The sequence below is a fragment of the Xyrauchen texanus genome, chromosome 44 (assembly GCF_025860055.1).
Source record: "Xyrauchen texanus isolate HMW12.3.18 chromosome 44, RBS_HiC_50CHRs, whole genome shotgun sequence".
Taxonomy (NCBI): Eukaryota; Metazoa; Chordata; class Actinopteri; order Cypriniformes; family Catostomidae; genus Xyrauchen; species Xyrauchen texanus.
Genome location: NC_068319.1, coordinates 24,332,819 through 24,355,856, shown reverse-complemented (window position 1 = coordinate 24,355,856; position 23,038 = coordinate 24,332,819). Strand labels below are relative to the sequence as shown.

The following is a 23,038-nucleotide window of genomic DNA, read 5'->3' as shown; positions in this document are numbered from 1 at the left end:
AAGAGTCATTTGTTTGAGAATCAGACTACACTGGTCACGCTGTGTTTCACACTGTAAATTTGTGTAGATCAGGCTACACTGGTCGTGTTGTATGTTTCGCGCTGTAGATTCAAAAGAACCGTCAAATATTAGTCATTTGTTTGGGTATCGGACTACACTGGTCACGCTGTATATTTTGCGCTGCTGATTTAATAGCGGTTACACTGAGTGGTTGCCCAAAAAACACTGTCAAGAGTAGTTTAGTATGGTGTCCTGTCTGCACCGTTAATTGAACTGAAAGTTATGAAAGTCATTATCCCATCTAACCCCAATTCACCCTACCTTCCAACTTTCCAACCAAAAAATGCAACCTGCAGTCAAAGTTTAAATTAATTCCTTTTAATTCAATAATATGTATTGAGTGAACAAAATGTATTGACATTTTTACACATAATGTTAGGATAACAGTGCTACCACTGGCATGCTGTATCTGGTACTCTCCAGTTCGGTCTGGTGGTAGTTTGGAGGAAGGAGGCGGTGGATATGATGTTCAGAGGACAGTGATTGGCCCTCTTCACCAGTTCCAGAAGAACATGCGGCTGCCATGCTTGGATGGCTGGAGCTCAGCCTCTATGGGAGTGTTGGGCTCAGGTCTTGGTCTTGAATGGTAGGGGTTTTCAGGCAGGGGCCGAGTTGTCGCCACCTTGGTCACCTGTGGGAGAGGGTCAATGAATGAAAACTTCCTTCCAACATCAATTAAATCTAGTGGAAAAAATATGTTATTAAAATAGGTTGACCCACTTTGGACAGGTCTCCTAATGCAGGCCTTTCCCAGCCCAGTTTCTCCAGCACGCAGTTATCAAACTCTTTCTGCTGTTTGCGACAGTGACGCAGCTCAGCCAGGTTAGAGTAGTCCAGACAGGTCCAGTACTCTGTGAAGGACTCAGCACAGTTTCCTTTTATCTGCCTGCAGAACAACAGTATTTTAGCATAACACCATTAGGTTAGTGTGTAACTTCGGTTTAAGAACAGATGGGAGGAACTTTCTGGCTTTTCGTTTTTATATTTACCTTGATATCTTTTGTTATTCTGTTCAATGCATATATTTAAATTGTGCATAAAATAGTTGGTCCCTATGGCAAGTGCAAGTTTTCACATCTCAACTGTCATTACACTTGCTCCTTGTATGCATTACTGACAGACACCTGTCACACTGCAGTTACGTGACAAAATGAAAATAATGTTAACAAGGTAGCTGCACATTAGAGTAAATAAGATACTATAAATGTTCATTTCAAGCATTTTGTGTCTTTTATTTGTTAAGTTACAACCACTGCTGTCACAGCACAGATCGTTTTTTCACAGTACCTGAAGAAGTTAACTGCACATTCATTAACTTTTCTCCCTTCATTCAGACACTTTCTAGGGTCCTTCTCCTCCCAGCGGCACAGCATGAACTCTTTGTTGGCCTTGTCACACTGAGAGCCATAATGATGAGCAGCAGCCTTCAGTACAGCAGATGATACATTAACCTGCACAGACACAGTGTGACAGCACTGTTATAATCATACAGAAAGCACATATACAGTTGAAGTCAAGACGTTTACATACACCTTAGCCAAATACATTTAAACTCAGTTTTTCACAATTCCTGACATTTAATCATAGAAAACATTCCCTGTCTTAGGTCAGTTAGGATCACTACTTTATTTTAAGAATATGTAATGTCAGAAAAATAGTAGCAATAATTGTTTATTTCAGCTTTTATTCATTTCATCACATTCTCAGTGGGTCAGAAGTTTACATACACTTTGTTAGTATTTGGTAACATTTCCTTTAAATTGTTTAATTTGGGTCAAAAGTTTTGGGTAGCCTTCCACAAGCTTCTTACAATAAGTTGCTGGAATTTTGTCCCATTCCTCCAGACAGAACTGGTGTAACTGAGTTAGCTCTGTAGGCCTCCTTGCTCACACATGCTTTTTCATTTCTGACAACAAATGTTCTATCAGATTGAGGTCAGGGCTTTGTGATGGCCACTCCAATACCTTGACTTTGTTGTCCTTAAGCCATTTTGCCACAACTGTGGAGGAATGCTTGGGTCATTGTCCATTTGGAAGACCCATTTGTGACAGACCTTTAACTTCCTGGCTGATGTCTTGAGATGTTGCTTCAATATATCCAAATAATATTCCTTCCTCATGATACCATCTATTTTGTGAAGTGCACCAGTTTTCCTACAGCAAAGCACCCCCACAACATGATGCTGCTACCCCCATGCTTCACGGTTGGGATGGTGTTCTTCGGCTTGCAAGCTTCAATTTTTTCCTCCAACTATACCGATGGTCATTATAGCCAAACAGTTACATTTTTGTTTCATCAGACCAGAGGAAATTTCTCCAAAAAGCAGATCTTTGTCCCCATGTGCACTTGCAATCTGTAGTCTGGCTTTTTATGGTGGTTTTGGAGCAGTGGCTTCTTCCTTGCTGAGCAGCCTTTCAGGTTATTTCGATATAGGACTAATTTTACTGTGGATATAGATACTTGTCTACTTTCAGGTTACGTCAATATAGGACTCGTTTTACTGTGGATATAGATATTTGTCTACCTGGTCCTTTGCTGTTTTTCTGGGATTGATTTGCACTTTTCGCACCAAATTACATTAATCTCTAGGAGACAGAATGCATCTCTTTCCTGAGCTGTATGATGGCTGCGTTGTCCCATGGTGTTTATACTTGCGTACTTGTTTGTACAGATGAACGTGGTACCTTCAGGCATTTAGAAATTACTCCCAAGGAAGAACCAGACCTGTGGAGGTTTGACAATTATTTTTAAAGTCAGTTAACTTAGTGTATGTGAACTTCTGACCCACTGGAATCGTGATATAGTCAATTAAAAGTGAAACAATCTGTAAAGTCTATAAACAATTGTTGGAAAAATAACTTGTGTCATGCACAAGTTGTCCTAGAAGACTTGCCAAACACTATAGTTTGCTAATATTAAATATGTGGAGTGCTTAAAAAAATTTTTTAATGACTTCAACCTAAGTGTATGTAAGCTTCTGACTTCAACTGTAGAAGAAACATGAATTACCTTTAATTGAATGCATTAACCTATTTACCCTTGTGAGAAATACATCTATTAAATTAAATAAATCATGGCTACATATTAAAAAAAAAAGTTATCTGCAGTTTCTTCATCGCATAAGTTATTGCCAAGAAATTTAAATGAATCTGCATGCAGTGCATGACATTTCACCCAATACTCTAATGTGGCTCAATAATAAAACTGCTCAGACAAAATGTGAGAATGTTAGTTCTAGTAAATGTCAACATATTATAAAGGACAGTCAGCTATTAGCTAAAAACAAGCCAAGCACAGTTCACAAACCAGTTTCCCAATGCTTTCAAATCGCTACTGACTTTCTCAAGCTTAACCCTTGTGCGACCTTCGGAACATTTTTGTCTTTTTCAATCATTTTGGCTGTTAATGCCAACAGCATAAATTTTGCCAAATGTTTGTATTTTTGGGGGGGATTTTGATATTTCAACCTCAGTTCCTATAATACTTTTTATAATACACTGTGTACACAAATTAGTTACACTCAGGACCTTCAGGACATAAATGTCCCCATCGGAGCATATTAAAACAGCAATATTTGATACCAGTGCCATTAAAGCATGGATTATATTATATTATGCTTTCATTCCAGAGCCCTGGTTTCAAAATGTAAATTTTTTATATTTTCCACACGATGGTACCATTTTTCTCAAGTTTAGTCTATGGAGGAGATACATACTTTTCCATATTTTCTTTTAGCTGTATTATAGAGCACTACAGGCCAACTTAATAAATTGAGTGGTGTGTTGGTATGGATGTCAAATTGAGTTTTGTATGAGTGTATTAAGAAGTGTGTGTGTGTGTGTGTGTGTGTGTGTGTGTGTGTGTGTGTGTGTGTAAAAACAGCAGTGGCATTTAAAGGGTTAAAATCCTGAAAATGAATGAATATTTGGTAGTTATGATCAGGATTGATGTTGGTTAAAATAATTAACTCATTGAAACTGGAAATATGAATATATAATATTATTATGGCAGATTTTTTTGACGCAGATATTTTTGTCCTCTGATGACCACTGAGTAACATTTTAAAATGGACGCACAAGGGTTAAGTAACCTGCATACAACGCAATGCTAGTCCTACACATTTAATGTTTAAATGAACTGTACTGGCTAGCAGTCGTGACTCCAGCAGCTTCAGACTCGCGCTTGGTTATTTTTTCCACATTTTCATACGTACCTCTTCGACGTTCAGCTCATGCGAAGTCGGAACCTCAACCACACCGGGCATGGTGTTACTTTTAATGCACAAAAACTAACCAAAATGAGTTTGACAGTTCACACCACAAAACAACTCAAGGTCCCCGTCGACAGCAGGACGAGGCCGGACGGAGAAGGGCAGTTTACTGAGTATGCGCGGTGACTTTCGGGCGCCTTTCGATGACGCCATATGTGTGGAAACTGGCGAATCTTTTACACCATCTTGGATCTAAACAACCTGCAAACTTCTCTGTTGTGTTTCCATGGAAACAGCGTTTTGCTGTTGCTTCAATGTTGATTAACATGGAGTTTATGGGTAGCAGTTATAATGGAGACTACAAGAATAGCAGGTAAATCAAATTACTGTAATGACATTGACATGTTTTATCATTTGAATCTACTTATTATTATGTATAACCACTATACTTGCAATATGTTTTACTGTAGTTAATACAAATGTATTTTCAGGGTTGTGCACCATTCAGAATTGAATTGAGAATGCCTTTTAAATTCCAGTAATGTTCCTGAATTGAGGTTGCAGGATGCAGAATTTTAGAATAAAACTGGAATTCAAGTCAAATTAATTCATCAACTGCTGTTAACAGAAAAAGCTTCACTTTACAGAGACTAAAAAAAAATCTGATACACGTTTATTATTAGTACACAATTTTCCAAATTTTTATGTAAATATTTATTATTATACATATATGTGGTGGACATTTTGTGGTACTGTATGGCAACATTTTGATGGCTGTGTTAATAGTTAATACGCCTATAATATATCAGTTGTGGGAAAAAATTTACACATTAAAAAGGTATATTTATTTAAAATTAATTATGTAATTATTAATGTTATGCATCACTTGTATTGGACTAAAAGGGAGCTTAATTCTTGAATTCTGAATTTTGCCCAATCCTGTTTTTCATCTTGTATGTAAGTGTATATGATTTGTAGCCAAAAGAAGGAAAAAAAGACTATATTGTGCAGGGAGGTAAGACCGTTTGCTTTTTAATCTTATTTCTTCTTAATTTATCTTATATTATGTTGGTCTTCAAAGGATGGAGGGAATGGGAGAGTACACATTTCCCACTCAGACCAGATATGTCGGAGAGATGAAAGACGGCATGTTCCATGGAAAAGGAGTGCTACACTTTCCCACTGGAAGCAAATATGAGGGAACTTGGGAGAAAGGAATATCCAAACAGGTCTTTAAACATTTTATGATGTTAAAACTGCAGGCATGGCTGTCCAATGACAATGACTTAGCATAATGCCACTAATTTCAGAGTTCCCACACATCCTGGAATATCTGCAATTTTGCAATGCAGTTTTTCAATCATGGAACATTCTTGTAAAATGAGAAAAATTCCTACATGTCCTGGAAAATAATTAAGCATAATAAAACTGTTTGACTGTGTGGCTAACATGTTGTTTTTGTTAAATGTACAAAAACATGGTAATGATCTGGACTAGGAATAGGTGTCTAATACACAAATTCATGTATTTTTGTCACAGTCAATGACAACAGAATGTGAAACAATGGCAACGGTCATGAATGAAGCCCTGTACCGCACATTGTCTGCTCATCTGTTGTCATCTGTTTGCTCTAACGAATATACATAATGACCTCTCGTTTATTTTTGCTTAAAGGTATAGTTGACGCAAAAATGTCAATCATGAGTCTCATGGAATAATTTTTAGACTTCTGAATTATATTTTTGTGCTCTTTTAAACATGAAGAGGTGGTCACCATAAACTGACAGTGTATGACATCATTGAGCACAATATTATTTTTTTTTTACAATTTCCCTTTGTGTTAAGAAAAATAAAGAAAGTAATATGGGGATATAACAACACAGAGTTGAGTAAACAGTGACTGAATTTTAATTTTTGGGTGAACTAATCCTTTAAATAGTACACCCGTTGGGCAAATAAAATGTTCTTTAAAATTGTCCCTTAAAAAATGGGGAATCCTGTTAGTTGGGCATGATTTCATCCTCATGTACCTGGTATAAAAGAAACATAGACATACAGGATAAAGTACTGTCAGATAAAAAGACAGTTTGTGCTGGTGTCGTATCTGTTACGAATGGAGGCAGCGAAGCAGACGAGGAGATGCGGATCCAATCGCAGTTCAACTTTATTAAGTAAACAAGCAAGAAAATTCACAAAGGAAAACCCTCAATGGGGAAATAAACATAAAACTAGAAACCACAGGCAGGGAACACATACCTGGCTAACAACAACATTCAACAAATGACAAGGAGTGAACAAAAAGCAGGGCTTAAATACACAGTGAGTGATGACAGAATGAGACACAGGTGAAAACAATGAACAAAATGGCAGTGATGATGGCAGGTGGATTCTGGGAAGTGTAGTTCTAAACAATGACAAGTGAGACAGTGGAGCTAAACAAGGGACAAAAGTGAAAACTATGGAATGCAAAGGTGACAAAAATGGCAGACAGAGGGCAACAGTGAAACAAGACAAGGAATTCCTAACAGTATCACCTTGGAGGGGTTTATTTTGTGATAATGACCGGCTTCATGTGCTTATCTCACTTATTACATTGATATTTACCAATTAAATATATTAATGGAGATAAAATACTGTTTTAAGGTGAAATTATTGTAATGTGTAAGAAAAAAGAGAGTATAGGGTCACAAGCACAGTTATGTCAGAAATTGGTCGCCTACACAATCGTTAAGTTTAGCAGTTGAATGACTGACCAATCAGAATCAAATATTTATTAGACCCATGTAATAAGTTACTATAATGCTACACCCCAAAGCAAAATCAATGCAGGAGAAAGTGTCAAACAAAAGAAATTTTCAGTGAAGCTTGAAAGGTAGTTCAGACATGTGGACTAAATATTTGTTGTTGCACATAGGGAAAGTACACATTTTCTGATGGCCTAGAATATAGAGAGACTGACTGGGATTACTGTGATGGCAATGACAGGCGGTTCTACTCTGAGAGGTGTAATGGCTTGAAACCAGCAGGTATGGTCTTTGGTAATTTATAGGTTAGCAACATAACGATTCTCTAAAAATGTCAGAATGAAAATCAAGTGTCATTTCTTGAATAGGAGAATCCCAGTTAACTGATCGAGACCCCCCACGGGCCATCCCTGATGGTTGCTATGACTGCGGTGATGGCTTTTATGATCCCAACACCAGAGTCATCAAAGACTATGGTGGCAAGTTTCTGAGGAACACAGGTACGAGAATAAATCTTGCAATCCCATATTGCGGGAGTTTTAAAGGAATAGTGTGTGTGTGTTACCAATAATAACCCAAGGAACCCCATCAATTTCCTACACAGTGATTTCCATGAAATCACAATACATTTCTTAATCCAATCCTTATCTCAGTCCATGAACTGCTGCAGTACTTTTTAGCAAACATTTTGCATTTGTCGTACCACCTGGAACACATAAGAACACAAGAGCATTATAGTGGCATAAATGGATTAGCTAAATGCGTGTAGATATTATAGCGAACTATAGGACTGAAGACTGAACAGTGAGATTGTAAGATAACTCATCTGTAGGTCTTTTCTCCCAGCCAGACATGCCTCTGTGCTGTAGTCATTTGAATTGTTTTCAAGGAAAATGTAAAACACATTTTCCAGTGCCCAGCGTGGGATCTCTGATTTGAGGTAAATTCAGTATGTCAGCCTTATAGATAGGAATTCAAGTCCCTGTGCCAGAATCTCCTATCAGTGAAATGCGAAGCAACGTCATCGAATAAAGCAGTTTGTGGAATTACTATGTACCTTAAATTCATTTATTGATTGTGTGTGTGTGTATGATGTACACTCACGTGTGTGCATTTGTTGTCCCTATCTGTCTATAAGGTTGTCTGCACAAATCCATCGTAACTAACACACAAATAAACAGGATTCCCTGATGTCCCATGCCTAAGATATACAAATATATAAGACTCAGCATCCCTCTTCTATCTGCTCCCATATACAGGTATCTGTATTTAGAAGATTGCTTGGGAATTTCTTGGCCACGTATTGTATTTTCCAGTATTGTGAGACACAAAATTCGGTAAACAACGTCTAGAGCAATTATACGGAACACAATCTGCAGCCCAGCCTTTCTTCACAGTCTGATTTTGAGCATGCGTGTCCATTTCATATATCTACAGTTATTTTAACAAAGACAATTACATCCTGAACAGATATCGGAAGAGTTAGTATGGAGAAACATCTGTGAGGCTGAGCTCATAACAGCTCTGTTATTCAAGAGTTATTTGAAAGCTGTTTATTGATATTGTAAAGGGGCTGAGTCTGTGTGTGGTAAAGGACTAGTAGCAACATGGTGATGCTAATAAAGTTTGTCTTTGGGTTGGTTTTCTTTCTTCCTTATGTGTCAAAATCAGGCCCACATGGAAAGCTCAGCAGATTTCCGCAGAATTGGAATGCCTGTCATTCACAAAGTTCTACACAATTCCTTACCCTTGAGTTTTGGTTTAGTAAATATTTTGTCTAATATGAATATGCTTCGCGACCCTGTACACAGGATAAGCGGTTGACGATGGATGGATGGATGGATGAATATGCTTTGAACCTCCAATAACAGTGTATTACTATCTGCTCCGTTTAAACCATTCCACAGATATTCTCTTAAAATCAGCACAGAAAATGCTAAAAAGTCTATCTGGGCCAAGTCATTATTGCGCAAGAAATGTATTCTCAAAGTTGTGTTGCTTGACTTTCAAGAACAAAGATTTGTGTATGCATATCTATATATTGGACAGGTTTTTGTGTTCCTTTATGTTCGTTCACATTTCCATGTGTCAGTCACTGCATGGCTCTATTCAGGGTTAGCAAATACCCCGTCACGTCTGCGACAATGTGATGCATGTTCAGTCTTCAGATCAGATCATTTCCAATCTTTTGGGATTACATCCCCACCACATGTGGCTGTAAAGTGAGAGCAAACATCAGAGACTGGGACTTACACAATACTGTAGACCGGTCACATCTGGTTATGACTGCCACAGCCTAAGCCCACCCATCTCTACAAGAGTCCACATCACAGACTTCATTTGCATTTACATTTATGTTCTTAGCAGGGTTTTTCTTAGAATATAGTTAACCCATCAAGATTGTAAATGGTACTTACCAGAAGTAAATATCAATATTTTGGCCTGGTTGATCAATTAGCAATTTGGGGACTGTCACATTGGCTGATAACCAGGCTCACTTGGCAGATTAACAGGAGCGTTAGCTCTCCTTTAAAGGTTGACCAATACTTTCAAGCAAAGGTAGTTGGGAGTGACATCCAGTGCACTAGGCCATGAACAATATCATGAAAATAATAACTTATAATAGGGCTGTCATGATTATGAAATTTGGCTGAAAAATAATTGTAAAACAAATAATTGCAAATATGAAGATTGCCTGTTTTAGGTTTTCACAATAAATTGTCATACTTAAGATTTTAATTTATTCCTATTTAACTTGTCATATATTCTGTAATAATAGGAATATATTATTTCCTTCAAGGCTTTTCTAACTTGAAAAATATTATGACATGAAAGGTTATATTTTCCATCCATCCATCTTCAACCGCTTATCCGAAGTCGGTCGCGAGGTTATATTTTATATACCAAAATATTTCCAAATACTTTTAATATGTCTCTTTTTGGTTAACATTAGTCTTGGTCCATTTTACATTTACCCTGTTGTTTTTGGAACCCACCCAACCTGAATAGATAATATAATATAATATGATAAATTATCCAATAGTAAAATATTTCTATCCTAATTTTTTTTCACTTTCACATTATATTTTAAGGTTCTCATTAAACCCATGAGCTCTTTTTTCACATGAAGGAAGACTTTCATTATTAAACATAGCCGTGAGTTCTACTGCCGACTTTTTTACGATTTGACTTCACCAAGCATTTAAGAGATCTCCACTTACGATCATTCAAGATTTTTTTCTGACCACATTTCTTCCACGAAGCTGACGGTTCACCACTATCCTATCCTTGATGCAGGCCAATAATTTGCCCCTTCTGAAACATAGTAACATCTTTTCCAAGACCACGGGATAAGTCTTCCGACATGGTTGTTTAAGAAATGAGAAGCTACACACTGCATCAATTAGGGTTAAAGGAATTGTTGCCAGCTGAAACAGATTCATCACTGCAATAATTATCCAATCATAGGCTCTTAAGTATTGTGACTTTTGTTTGGCCTGTTAGTGTATTTCTTCATACTATCATCTCCATAGAAATGGAGTAAGCAGGCGCCTCCTCCTCTGTGTCACTGCGTGTCATTAACAGTGCGTGTATGAACCTACAATGACCAAGAACGTTTGCCATTATGGCAAAGTGAAACCAGAGCACATTGCATTCACTATATGAAAGTCCTTGCTTATATTTTCATGGGAGTTTGTTTGTCACGAACCTCCACAGACAGTGCATCAGAGTGCTTCAGCAGTGGTTGATCTTCATGCACTCCTCAGGAGCTGCTCTGAGTGCGTTTCGCGGTGTGAATCAGTGAGGCCGTTTAAGTTCATTTGGAGTGCTTACCTCACATAATGCAATAACACCAGGAAATGAAACACAAATGTGTGCCGCTCATGGCAGTTATATATTCGCTTACAATTCCCTTATTTATCAATTACGTGATTGGAATTTGAAGTACACAATAATCGCAGTTATCTCAAATAATCAGACGATTATTTAATAATCACGACAGGCCTAATGTCAACTCTTACATTGGAGCATATTATAAAGGGAATGTGGTGCATCCTATAGATTTATTTGTATAGTCTAGAGTTTATGGTAAATTTGACAAAATGGGTGTGAAGATAGAATTTATTGTCGGTAGCTTCCCTCCAGGATGAGGGATCACAGAGGCCACCGACACTTAAGAGGCGAATGAAGAGGAACCACGTTCCCTGCAAGAGGATGTTTTTGGGAGGAGGAGGAAAGAGGGACAAGTCCAACTACAGATGTGGGGCAGAGAAACAGCAGGATCCAGGAGGCAGGGATGACAAGGGCTGGCAAGCCCAGGCAGCAGCAGCCCAGGCTGGACAGGAAGGCCTGCGGAAATGCCCAGGCTGTGGGCCAACTCTGGAGAGCACAAGAAAAGCAGATGGTAGGAAGCACTGAAGAATCTCTATGCATTGGTCATTTGAAGCAGGCAGGGTGGTTTATTGCAAGCAGTAGTTGTCCCCATTCCATGTAGGACTGTCCCTTTGGGATGGCCACAAGGCTGACTGGGTGTACTGCATGTGTCCAGTCTGCCATCTTCCCCTTGTCTTTGTCCTCAATCCAAGCAGTACAATAACTGTACTGTATACTCTGTGCACAAGCCCTACAACTGTTGAGCCATGTTACTTAAAAAATGCATACAGTATTCAGGGGAGAATTAACTTATGGGCTTACTTGGGGTGAAGCCCAGGGGCCTACAACTCCCAGTGGGGCCCTTTTCGCGGCATTCTCCACCCCATTAACCCCCATCGATGTTTGTGTGAGGAAAGCATCTTAATGTGCTCAAAGGGAGATGCTGAAACACTGAGATGGTGTGCAACTGTGAAAGCCTTCCGTGTAAGGCATGTTCAAAGTATTAATTCCGTTGGACGACCTTATTGTGTCCCTGACGGTAGTTAGTGGTGCTTGCTACGGAAAGCTTTACCAGTACCACTATTGCTCCTTAAGCAAAGTATTATTTTGCTTCTGCATCCGCTAGCATATGTGTACACCTGAATGCTCTAGCGTTTCAAAGTGTCCTCCATTTCACGCTCTATTTGACGTATGTGGTTTAGGCTTTCCATTGAATTTCAGCAAATCTACCTCACGGGTGTTCTCGATATTATTCATGAGAAGGTGTGGCCTTTACCCTTTGACAAGTGAGACAGTAAGTTGAGAGAGTTGATAGTACTGTGAGGCTTTCATTCAAATGCAACTCCTTTTATATGTTTGCGCAGCACGCATTTATTAACATGAGTGCTATAAGATATGCAGTGATGTGCGGTGTCTTTGACTGGGACTCGTTAGAGATGCGGTTTACATTGATTGTCCCAAACACAAATGCTATCCATCCATCCATGATCCATCCATCCATCCCTAATATGTGTTAACCAATCTAAGCAATTATATTTGTAAATCATCGGCTTGGAATAAGTCTCAAAAGTTATTAATGTGTAAAAAACATTAACATATTTTCAATAGAGAGTACATAGCTTGGCATTTATTTGTGTGTTAAATTACAGATATAAATTACCAGTGTGAGTAATGTATTGTGAGCTTACAAAACATTGTATAATTTATTTGTTCATTCTTTTACAAGCAATTGTGAGAATCCTTGGTGCTGTTCACTGCATTATTAACCCTCATGTTGTCTTCCGGTCATTTTGAACCAAAGTGTATTTTCTTATGCTAGTTTATGTTATCTGATCTTATGCACCTAATTTTTGAGTGGATAGAAAAAAAACATTATTTGTGGATAATTTTAGCAATATTAAATCAAATATGAAAACATGCTGTACAATTTATCACACAAGTGTGCTTTAATGTTTAACCAGGAAGTTTTTTTTAAAATGCTTTTATTTAGTAAATAATTGCACAAAGTCTTGTGGTCTTCCCGGTCAAAAATGGCCGGCGTATTAAAAATAGCTTATAAATCATTATGCTATATTATCACCAGAAATTGGATTCAATCTTTATGTCAACTTGTTTTCTATTAAGTAGGACAGGTTTTGTTTTTCTGTTTGGAACTTATTGATCGTAAGCCTCATTGACCTGATCTTATGCACCTCGGTTTGAGAGAAATAAAAGCATTATTTGTGGATAATTTTGGCAATATTAAAGCTACACTATGTAACTTTTGGCAAGCATTTACCTGCTATACATAGTTACCATAAACTACGCAACTTTAGGCTCTGCCTAAACAATCATCACTCCTAATGCCAAAACCTGACAGCCAATCCGAGTCAGAGTAGGGCGGGGGGTTTTTCAGTCTGCTATACCGCAAGTCTGACAACTGGACACACTGCCGAATGAGCTGCACGTCGGAAAGCAAGCCTGAGGTAAGTAAGTTAGCTTACAATGTTAACTATCCTGCCAGATACAGTGATGTTGCCAATTTCATTATTTAACCCACTGTTATTAACCAATAATATTAGCTAAGCTAATTGTTCATTTATGGAGATGAGTGGCAGCAACCTGGATGTAATGTAGGCTGTAGGATATTTGGTATGCGACATTTAGAAGGGAATTTAAAGTGCCCTCATTCTCACACCATTATATGTAGGATATTTGGTATGTCACATTTAGAAGGGAACTTTAAAGTGCCCTCATTCTCACACCATTATATATTTGGGAATTTAGAGTCTTAAAATATGTGAGCTATGAACTAAATTAAACTGTCCTTATTGTACATTATTAGGTAATGAAATGTATAATGGAAATAGTCACGTTCGACAATTATTATAAATGAGATAAATGACAAATAACTAGATTGTCTGAATAAATTCTCCAAAATTCTTCAATAAATTAGCTTTAATAAGTGAATTATGGTTAATTCACTTATTGGAGTAATATTATTCTCATGGCTTATTGAAAATAATATCACACGTATTTAGGTACAGCTTTGAAGTGAAATCTTTTAGAAACAGGGATGAGATTATTTATCCAAATATACCACAGCCAATCATCTTTGAATATAGACAAACTTTATTAAAGGGCACCTATTATGGCATTTAAATGTTCCTAATATTGTTTTGGGAGTCCCCAACAACAGTTTTACATGCATGCAATGACAAAAAACACTTTTGTTGTCTTATAATATGCATTTATGTTTACCTGATTTGCTCACCAACTCCCAAATGATTCGTTCAACAACTCATTTTTCCAAACCCCTCCTTTGCGTGACGCTAATCTGTGGTGATTGGTCAGACGACCCAGTCAGTTGTGATTGGTATACTCTGTGCAGAGATTGTCGGAAACGGAACACCCATCACTGCTTTGTAGTAAAAAAATCTAAATCAGAGAAGGAATTTGAGTTGATTTATGTTAGCGATCATAGCCCAAAGTTCGGTGGTAAACAGCCAATCAGTTATTGTTTGCGTTAGCCCAACGCATAAACATATTGGTAAAGCACTGCATTACTACAATTATTGCTCTATTCTTTATGACAACTCCAATAACATCGACAAACATTTCACATATTTCAAAAAAATTGACATTGGAGACCTAGAAGCTGCGCTGAGCGTAACTTACACAACACACACAAATACTTATTAAGCATGCTAAAAAACACATAAAAGCAACAATTATTAATAATACTTACAGGTTGTGATTCGGAGGAGGAAGCTGATCCAAATAAACTTGGTACTGAACCTTCCTTCAGTATCAACCGGCTCGCAAATCCACACTTGAAAGCATTCATGTTCGTAAAGCAATCGTCATTAAAATGATGCGAACACAGCACAAGGTTCGGGTTATACTTGTGTGGTATAGTTGTAAATATAAACTCTTGCCACTGATTCTGCACATGCTCGTCCCTGGGCAGTGAAAAAAAGGTCGCTTTTGATATGCACTTCAGAACACAGCGTATTGTTGTCAACATGATGTTTTCAAGTTTTCCCTGGTGTCTGCGCGAGCAATGAGTGGGCGCGGCCAATTTGATAATTTTTCGTCTTGACGTCACAACGAAAAGGAAAATGACTCATTGGAAAAACGATTCATTAAATTGACTCAGAGTCGACTCCTACTTTTGAGAGACAATAACTTTTTTTACGGTGAACTTTCATATATAAAACTTTGCAGGATGTTTTTGTTCACTTAAATCTATGTTACACACTACATGAAAGGTAATTTTCAAAATTCCATAATAGGTGCCCTTTAATATTCTAAACATAAATCTAATCTAACACATATATACATGAAACAGGTTGGTGAAGAGAGTGACAGAATGTGAAATAAATTATCAATACAGTGAAAATGAACTTCATGGAGTCTGTTCACAATGCCTTAAGAACCATTTAACCTTCTTTGAGTCTACATCGATTTGCTATCAGATTACCCAAAGTATTTAGCAAATACACCAGCACTTTGAGCACAATATTGGAGATGTGTGTAGTGGTGTTTCCTTGCATTATTTGTGTTGCTTGGTTCTTGGCTCTTGGTCGAAAGTTCGTTCCGTCTCTGTTTTGGACCTCTGTAAGATCAGAGTTATTGTCTGTATGAATGATGAGGTTGGATTTGAAGCAAGGTCTTCTCAATAGAGAGTGAGAGCTTTCTTGGACCTCACATGGCATGGATCAGGATACGACGAGATCCAGAGAAGACCACGAGGGAAGAGTCAGAGTGAAGTCTGAGCAGTTAGACGAGCAGAAGATGAAACGCGTGAAGGCAGAAGAGAAAAGCGAGCGAAGAGAGTGTTCTTCCTGTTTGGAAATTGAAATTGGCCACATCCCCAATGGTGTCCTGCGCCAATCAGAAGTGACTTTTCAGAGTCACACGGTCGACTGGGCTGTCTTTTCCGACAGTTGATTTATGGTCCTTTGTTCCGGAGCCTTACAAATCTCCCGCTCAAAAATAGTGCATATTTAATCATGAACTTTTATATCTTGAGAATGGTACAAGAGACATGATATTCGTTGTCATCAGCTTTCTCTATGTAACCAAGCAAACCAGTGGCTACCAAGCAGGACATTCTTTCATGGATATTATACGTGTAGGTAACAAAACATGAAAATCCCTGGTTACAAATCAAACGGGTTAATTCCTTGGTTATACAACATGGATAAAATATTACACACATTTTAAAGAGGTATATCAGGCTATAATCATTAATTTGTCAGTTATACAAGTTACCCCAGTTCAAAGCAATTGTCAGAATGCCTAGCAAGACTAGGCATTGTGTGTGGGTCCATGCAGTCTTGTATATTTTATAGGATTGATTCAGCAAAGTACTGTGACTTTGTGTGAGATGTTTCTGGATTAAGGAATGTCCTTTTTAAGATGCTTTTTGCTGAACAATGATCACGATGTCATGCGATCTGATGAGTCTAAGTGTAGCAAACTGGTTTATATCGGAGGACAGAATCTTGTGTGTGCCGAGTCTCTCGGGAACTCCAAGAGTGTGTGTTCTGTCTTTTATTGCTCCGACCTTTGAACTTAGGGAGCAGAGAAGTTTTCAAGTCATATGGGATCTAGACAATTCTCTTTGTTAGTTTTATTGGCCAGATGTGAGACTTACTGGCACCTGAAGTTTTTCCATTTATGATGCTGTGGATTTCCAGGATTGAAATTGGGTAAATCCTAGATTCAAATCATTTCTTTCAATTCTTCTGCATGTATAATCCAACAAGGCTAACGTCAACAACAGGATAAAACGTGTTGATATCTTTCTCTTATTACACGTTATCTATACAATATGTAAGCTAATGCAAGCAGGAGCAAGCTCCTATCTGCTAGCTTTTACAGAAATGAGCCTGACCTCCATTTTACATGTTGAATACGGTGCTGATAAATTAATAATGCAATTTATACGTTTTAAATGATCATTGCCAGAAAGATACAGATTTTAATTTAATAATTGTATTGTACCGTATTTGTCTGAATACAAGACAATGTTTTTTCCCCTCTGAAAATATGTCTGAAAAAGCACTCTTCACAGCCGCATGCACCCGGAGCAGAAATGCACTCCAGATACTGTTCTATGCGCGCCCGGAGCAGAAATTCTCCCTTGCGAGGATGGTTTTACGCCCCCGAACACTGTTCTGTGTGCTCATATTACGTACATGCGCCTGATTTTTATGTGTGCTATTATGGTACTAGGCAAACGCCATAAGAAAGTATATTTACTCATAATGTGTAACATTCAATAGCCATTCAGACCGTCAAGTACACCCTCCAATCCAGGGAGAAGACGGCAGTCGCGTTCTTCAGACAAGATTATATAAAATATGGGGAGGTGGATCACACACTCTGCAAGAACAATCGTTCATCAGGAACCACTAACAAACACCAGCAGCAGCAGAGTCTGCTTGAAAAGAGACTCAACTGTGACTGCAAAGGATCCAGTAGTACTCAGGATCTCAAAAAACAGGCAGCTGAAGAGGGCAAGGCTGAGACATGCTGCTAAAAAAGAGAAAACAGGAACTTGAGAGTCTGGTTCAGGCAAAAAATAAAAACAGACCCCTCTTACGCTGTGTGAATGACTTGCTTCCACACAATAAAATGGCCCCCATATTTTATGTGTTATTATATTTTCTATTTATTCTTCGTGCAGCACTTTTTTAACCTTGTTGTTTTTTTAAATGTGCTGTATAAATAAAGTCAATTTTTCAAGGGGGCCTGGGTAGCTCAGTGAGTAAAGATGCTGATTACCACCCCTGGAGTCATGAGTTCGAATACAGGCTTGCTGAGTGACTCAAGCAGGGTCTCCTAAGCAACCAAATTGGCCTGGTTGCTAGGGATGGTAGAGTCACATGGGGTAACCTCCTCGTGGTTGCTATAATGTGGTTCTCGCTCTCGGTGGGGAACAGTGGGTCTCAGACATGGAGGCAAATTAGATTCTTCCTCCACTACACGGACTGAGTCACTACGCCACCATGAGGACTTAGAGCGCATTGGGAATTGGGCAGAAAAAAAAGAATGCTATTTTTCACTCACAAATTAGGTGCATAAGCTCAGGTCAATGAGGCCTATGATCAGTAAATTCCTAAAAGAAATACAAAACCTGGCCTAATTGAAAGAAAACAAGTTGGCAAAAAGATCTAATCCTATATTTGGTGATAATGTAGCATAATGAGATTTTTATATGCAAATTTCAATAGGCCGATCATTTTTGACCTGGAAGACCACAAGTGTGACTTTGTGCAATTATTTACTAAATAAAGGCATTTCTAAACAAAATTTCTGTTTAAACATTAAGGCACACTAGTGTGATAAATAGTACAGTATTTAATGTTGCCAAAATTTTCCATAAATTATGCTTTTTTTTTCACTCAAAACTGAGGTGCATAAGAGTGACTAGATCAGACAGTTGTTGGGTTCACTCCCCATTCTCTCCTCACTCCGCTACTGATCATACCCACTTTGAGTGCATCGTTTAAAAAATGTGGTGAGAGCTCAACTGTGCTGAAAAAGGAGGATGTTGTGACCCTTTAAGGGAAGTAAGAGGGCAATGTTTGCCTGTAAGAACATGGGACGATTCCTCTGGTTCCTTCCTTACTGTATAAGCTTTAAAAAGTGAGCAGGGGGCGTAGTGTTTGTAATAAGCCTTTCCTAGAGAGAGAATTAGAGACTTTACAAACTACATAGTGTGCATCAAATTGTTGTAATCTACCTGGAGATAAGCAAGCAGTGGGAGGCAGGAATTTTTTTTATGATGGGCCAAGAAATCCTGTTTACAGAGTTTTAAATATTGAAACACTATATAAATGAGCAAGGGAGGTTTATAGACTCCATTTGCAGTAATTAAATTTAACTGACTTTTGTTAAGATGCATTAATGGATAGACAACATTTATTATTAAAAAAAAATGATATTTACATTTATGGAAGAAAATGTGAGTGGTTCTTGCCCTTGGAAAACTAATTTAGGGTACTCTGGGAGGTTGCCAGGGTGTTGCTATACAGTACGTTCGCTAAGCTGTTTTGTGTTGTTTTTAGTGCAATACTATTTGGTGGGTATATGCTCAGGGTGGACTATATAGGATTCTGGTCCCTCGATTCTCAAGTCTAGTCACTCCTTCAATACAAGATTATTGCTCGTTTGAAACTAGCTAATCATCAGTGCATTAAAATCAGCACATCCCACCGTCAATGAAAACAGCCCAGGCCTAACCCACCAAGTCTCTATTTTGAGGTAACATCAGACCGCTTCAGTAGATGATATTCAACCTGGTGTTGACCCACACACCTTAAACTCAAGCCTTTCTGCTCCATTGTAGGAATCACCAACAATAAGCAGAGATCCTGAAGCCATTAATGGGAAGTGTGGCTCTGTTTGGAAGGAAACACTTTTCCTTTTTATTGTATTTTAGGGATTAAGATAAATACCTTCTTACAAGGTGACATTACTGCTTCCCTACTTCTGACTCCTGGGCTTTGATGGTGGGAAAATGTTTATCAAATGTATTAGTCCACCTGAATGAAGGTTTACATGAGCCAGAAGAAAAGATAATCAACTAAACTAATAAACTAGGGTATTATTAGAAACAGATACATTTAGTCTCTTTCTATTTTAGAACAATATACAGGCAGCAAAGAAAGAATGCTGGCAACGTAAAAATTTGCTTGCCCAAACTTCTTTTCCTTATCATCAAAAAAGATAGAAATATATAAAAAGGAAATAAATAAGTGGGAAAAAATGAATTAGTCAATAAACCACGACGTTAGTCAATGGCATTTGTATATCTTTTTTTAACACACAAAGAGCAAAATTAAATATTTTGCCAATTTCTAGGTTCTACATTTATAGGACGTTTTAGATTTTTGTTCATTTCCATGACTTTTTTAGAGCTGTAATACATTTTTTACACAATTTACTGGTATTCCCAGAACCTCAATGAATAATTGGCCCACAGATGTCCTGAAAAACTCTTTGTCTCATAGAGCCCATGAGAATGGATTTTTCAAGTGAGCAACTTGTAGCCCGTTGAAAGATATCCATGTTGATTGCCTAGCATGAATAAGCCTCTAGATACATTTTGTTGTTATGCCTGTTTCAGATAAGAAAGCAATAGTTATCCACACTGATATCGGTGTAGGCCTGTAGGCACTGAATACTGAAAAGTGTATTGGTTTTATAAGCTTCTATTGATCTATTCTGGATGTAGACTAACCTATTACTCAGTTATATTTTAAGCACTATTGTCATTTAAATTGCATGTCAAAATTAACATTTTAAGCCCCTGTAGCCCCTGACAACTGATCCGTAGTATCTATTTGTACTGATTTGATGTGAGTGACACATGTGCTCTGAAATAGCTTTGTATTAGCCTATGAATTTAACAAGTACATGAATGCCAGGCAAACAATAAGTCCTGAGGGGGTAATTTAGTGCAAATATGAACGTGTGAATTAGACTTATACCACTGTTTCCCAAAACGTAATTGTAGACCGACCCTGTCCATCAGCCACTGGTTGGAGCACCCACGGAGGTATTAATAGGTTTAAAATAGTGATGAAATGTTTCTCTCGAGTGTGACCTCCATGAGGAGAGCATGAGGTGGGAGAGACAGAATGATGTGAGATGTTAGCATGCAGCTGTCCCAGAATAGAGCGGTCGCGTGCTGGAAATGTCTCAATTGCCGCGCGCGGGAGCCAGGTAGAAGTGGCGGGAGGCGCGTGGAGAGGCCGTTTAGGGCCATCGCGTGCAATTACCGACAATCAGAGGAGAGCTTAAGACCTGTTCTCAACAATGGGCCCAGTTCGCCACGTTCATGGGGGTGAGCGCTCAAGTGCGTGCAGCTGCGCGCTCACATTCAGCACCAGCAGCAGAACTACCTCTCGCTCCGCAATTAGCAACTCCTTTCAGTTTTAACCATTTTTAAAAAGCAGTATATTATCCACTGTTTTTGGTTGCGGAATCATCTCTGGGAAGGAAAGGAAAAAAGGGAGCGATTGATTGTCGCTTGAAGTAGGCTGTCGAGAGCGAATTTTCATAATTGTTGTCTTAATCCTCCACGTAAAAATGTAAATTGCCTTTAACGCATATGAATGAGTTTGACACATGCCATTTGGAGCTCGATTTTTGACAAAAAAAATCAAAAGAGGAAGAGAATATGACGCATTTACAGTGTATGCATTAATTCTTTCTGGTATTAATGTAATACCATAAAGCATGTTTTAACTAATAAAAATAAGCGAAATATGTTTTTATCTTCCGTTGCAGATGACCAAGAACATGAGTGGATTGTGCGTACCTGCAGGAAGAGCTGGGATGAGTTCATTGGCCACTATCCAAGAACCAGCACACTATAGGAGACGTGAGAATTCTGACACACAAAGAAAGCCATTGCAAATTGGTGTAATATGACATCGACATGTGTTGTGAAAATAAAACTAATATCACGTTACATTTTGAACTCAAAAATATTAATATAAAAATGTAATAGTCTATGCTTAAAATGAGGACACTATGTTGATTTTATTTGGCTTGTTTCAAAGGGAGAGAATGCAAATATCACTACAGTGACAACCATTAGATTGAAACCCACAGACTATATAATGTATTATGGATTTATGGAACCTTATGGAAATTAAAACACAACTACTGTATGTCTTAAGTCACATAAGCCTATCCATTTATAAAGCATTTTTCAATTCTTAATCAACTAAACTATTTTAATAATGAACTACATTCCTTAAGAAAAAACAAACAAAAACAAAACATACTAATAAACTGTTTGGTAATATTTGTAAAAAAAATATTTTGGTAAAAAGTGATATTGTGAATGTTTTTTATATATACACTCACCTAAAGGATTATTAGGAACACCTGTTCAATTTCTCATTAATGCAATTATCTAATCAACCAATCACATGGCAGTTGCTTCAATGCATTTAGGGGTGTGATCCTGGTCAAGACAATCTCCTGAACTCCAAACTGAATGTCAGAATGGGAAAGGTGATTTAAGCAATTTTGAGCATGGCATGGTTGTTGGTGCCAGACGGGCCGGTCTTAGTATTTCACAATCTGCTCAGTTACTGGGATTTTCACGCACAACCATTTCTAGGGTTTACAAAGAATGGTGTGAAAAGGGAAAAACATCCAGTATGCGGCAGTCCTGTGGGCGAAAATGCCTTGTTGATGCTAGAGGTCAGAGGAGAATGGGCCAACTGATTCAAGCTGATAGAAGAGCAACTTTGCCTGAAATAACCACTCGTTACAACCGAGGTATGCAGCAAAGCATTTGTGAAGCCACAACACGCACAACCTTGAGGCGGATGGGCTACAACAGCAGAAGACCCCACCGGGTACCACTCATCTCCACTAAAAATAGGAAAAAGAGGCTACACTTTGCAAGAGCTCACCAAAATTGGACAGTTGAAGACTGGAAAAATGTTGCCTGGTCTGATGAGTCTCGATTTCTGTTGAGACATTCAGATGGTAGAGTCAGAATTTGGCATTAACAGAATGAGAACATGGATCCATCATGCCTTGTTACCACTGTGCAGGCTGGTGGCGGTGGTGTAATGGTGTGGGGGATGTTTTTTTGGCACACTTTAGGCCCCTTAGTGCCAATTGGGCATCGTTTAAATGCCACGGCCTACCTGAGCATTGTTTCTGACCATGTTCATCCCTTTATGGCCACCGTGTACCCATCCTCTGATGGCTACTTCCAGCAGGATAATGCACCATGTCACAAAGCTCGAATCATTTCAAATTGGTTTCTTGAACATGACAATGAGTTCACTGTACTAAAATGGCCCCCACAGTCACCAGATCTCAACCCAATAGAGCATCTTTGGGATGTGGTGGAACGGGAGCTTCGTGCCCTGGACGTGCATCCCACAAATCTCCATCAACTGCAAGATGCTATCCTATCAATATGGGCCAACATTTCTAAAGAATGCTTTCAGTACCTTGTTGAATCAATGCCACGTAGAATTAAGGCAGTTCTGAAGGCGAAAGGGGTCAAACACAGTATTAGTATGGTGTTCCTAATAATCCTTTAGGTGAGTGTATATATATATATATATATATATATATATATATATATATATATATATATATATATATATATATATACAGT

At 38.2% G+C, this 23,038-nt stretch overlaps 2 protein-coding genes across 2 annotated transcripts; one reads left to right on the top strand and one right to left on the bottom strand.

Moving 5' to 3' along the window:
- Positions 1-362: 362 nt before the first annotated feature.
- Positions 363-4,441, bottom strand: ndufa8 (NADH:ubiquinone oxidoreductase subunit A8). The gene is made up of 4 exons (XM_052117344.1): positions 4,274-4,441; positions 1,348-1,511; positions 781-946; positions 363-691 (listed from the first exon to the last, which is right to left on the bottom strand). The coding sequence occupies exons 1-4, from the start codon at positions 4,322-4,324 to the stop codon at positions 554-556; spliced, it is 519 nt and encodes a 172-aa protein (XP_051973304.1). The 5' UTR covers positions 4,325-4,441; the 3' UTR covers positions 363-553.
- A 76-nt stretch (positions 4,442-4,517) lies between these two features.
- Positions 4,518-21,361, top strand: morn5 (MORN repeat containing 5). The gene is made up of 5 exons (XM_052117343.1): positions 4,518-4,643; positions 5,352-5,499; positions 7,185-7,296; positions 7,383-7,514; positions 21,175-21,361. The coding sequence occupies exons 1-5, from the start codon at positions 4,585-4,587 to the stop codon at positions 21,261-21,263; spliced, it is 540 nt and encodes a 179-aa protein (XP_051973303.1). The 5' UTR covers positions 4,518-4,584; the 3' UTR covers positions 21,264-21,361.
- Positions 21,362-23,038: the final 1,677 nt, after the last annotated feature.

Coding starts and splice junctions, on each gene's coding strand:
- ndufa8 (XM_052117344.1), bottom strand. CDS start 4,324: ATGCCCGGTGTGGTTGAGGTTCCGACTTCGCATGAGCTGAACGTCGAA. Junction 1,512..4,273: donor ATGAGCTGAACGTCGAAGAG/GTACGTATGAAA, acceptor GTGTCTGTGCAG/GTTAATGTATCATCTGCTGT. Junction 692..780: donor CATTAGGAGACCTGTCCAAA/GTGGGTCAACCT, acceptor CCTCTCCCACAG/GTGACCAAGGTGGCGACAAC.
- morn5 (XM_052117343.1), top strand. CDS start 4,585: ATGTTGATTAACATGGAGTTTATGGGTAGCAGTTATAATGGAGACTAC. Junction 4,644..5,351: donor GGAGACTACAAGAATAGCAG/GTAAATCAAATT, acceptor TGGTCTTCAAAG/GATGGAGGGAATGGGAGAGT. Junction 7,297..7,382: donor TAATGGCTTGAAACCAGCAG/GTATGGTCTTTG, acceptor TTTCTTGAATAG/GAGAATCCCAGTTAACTGAT.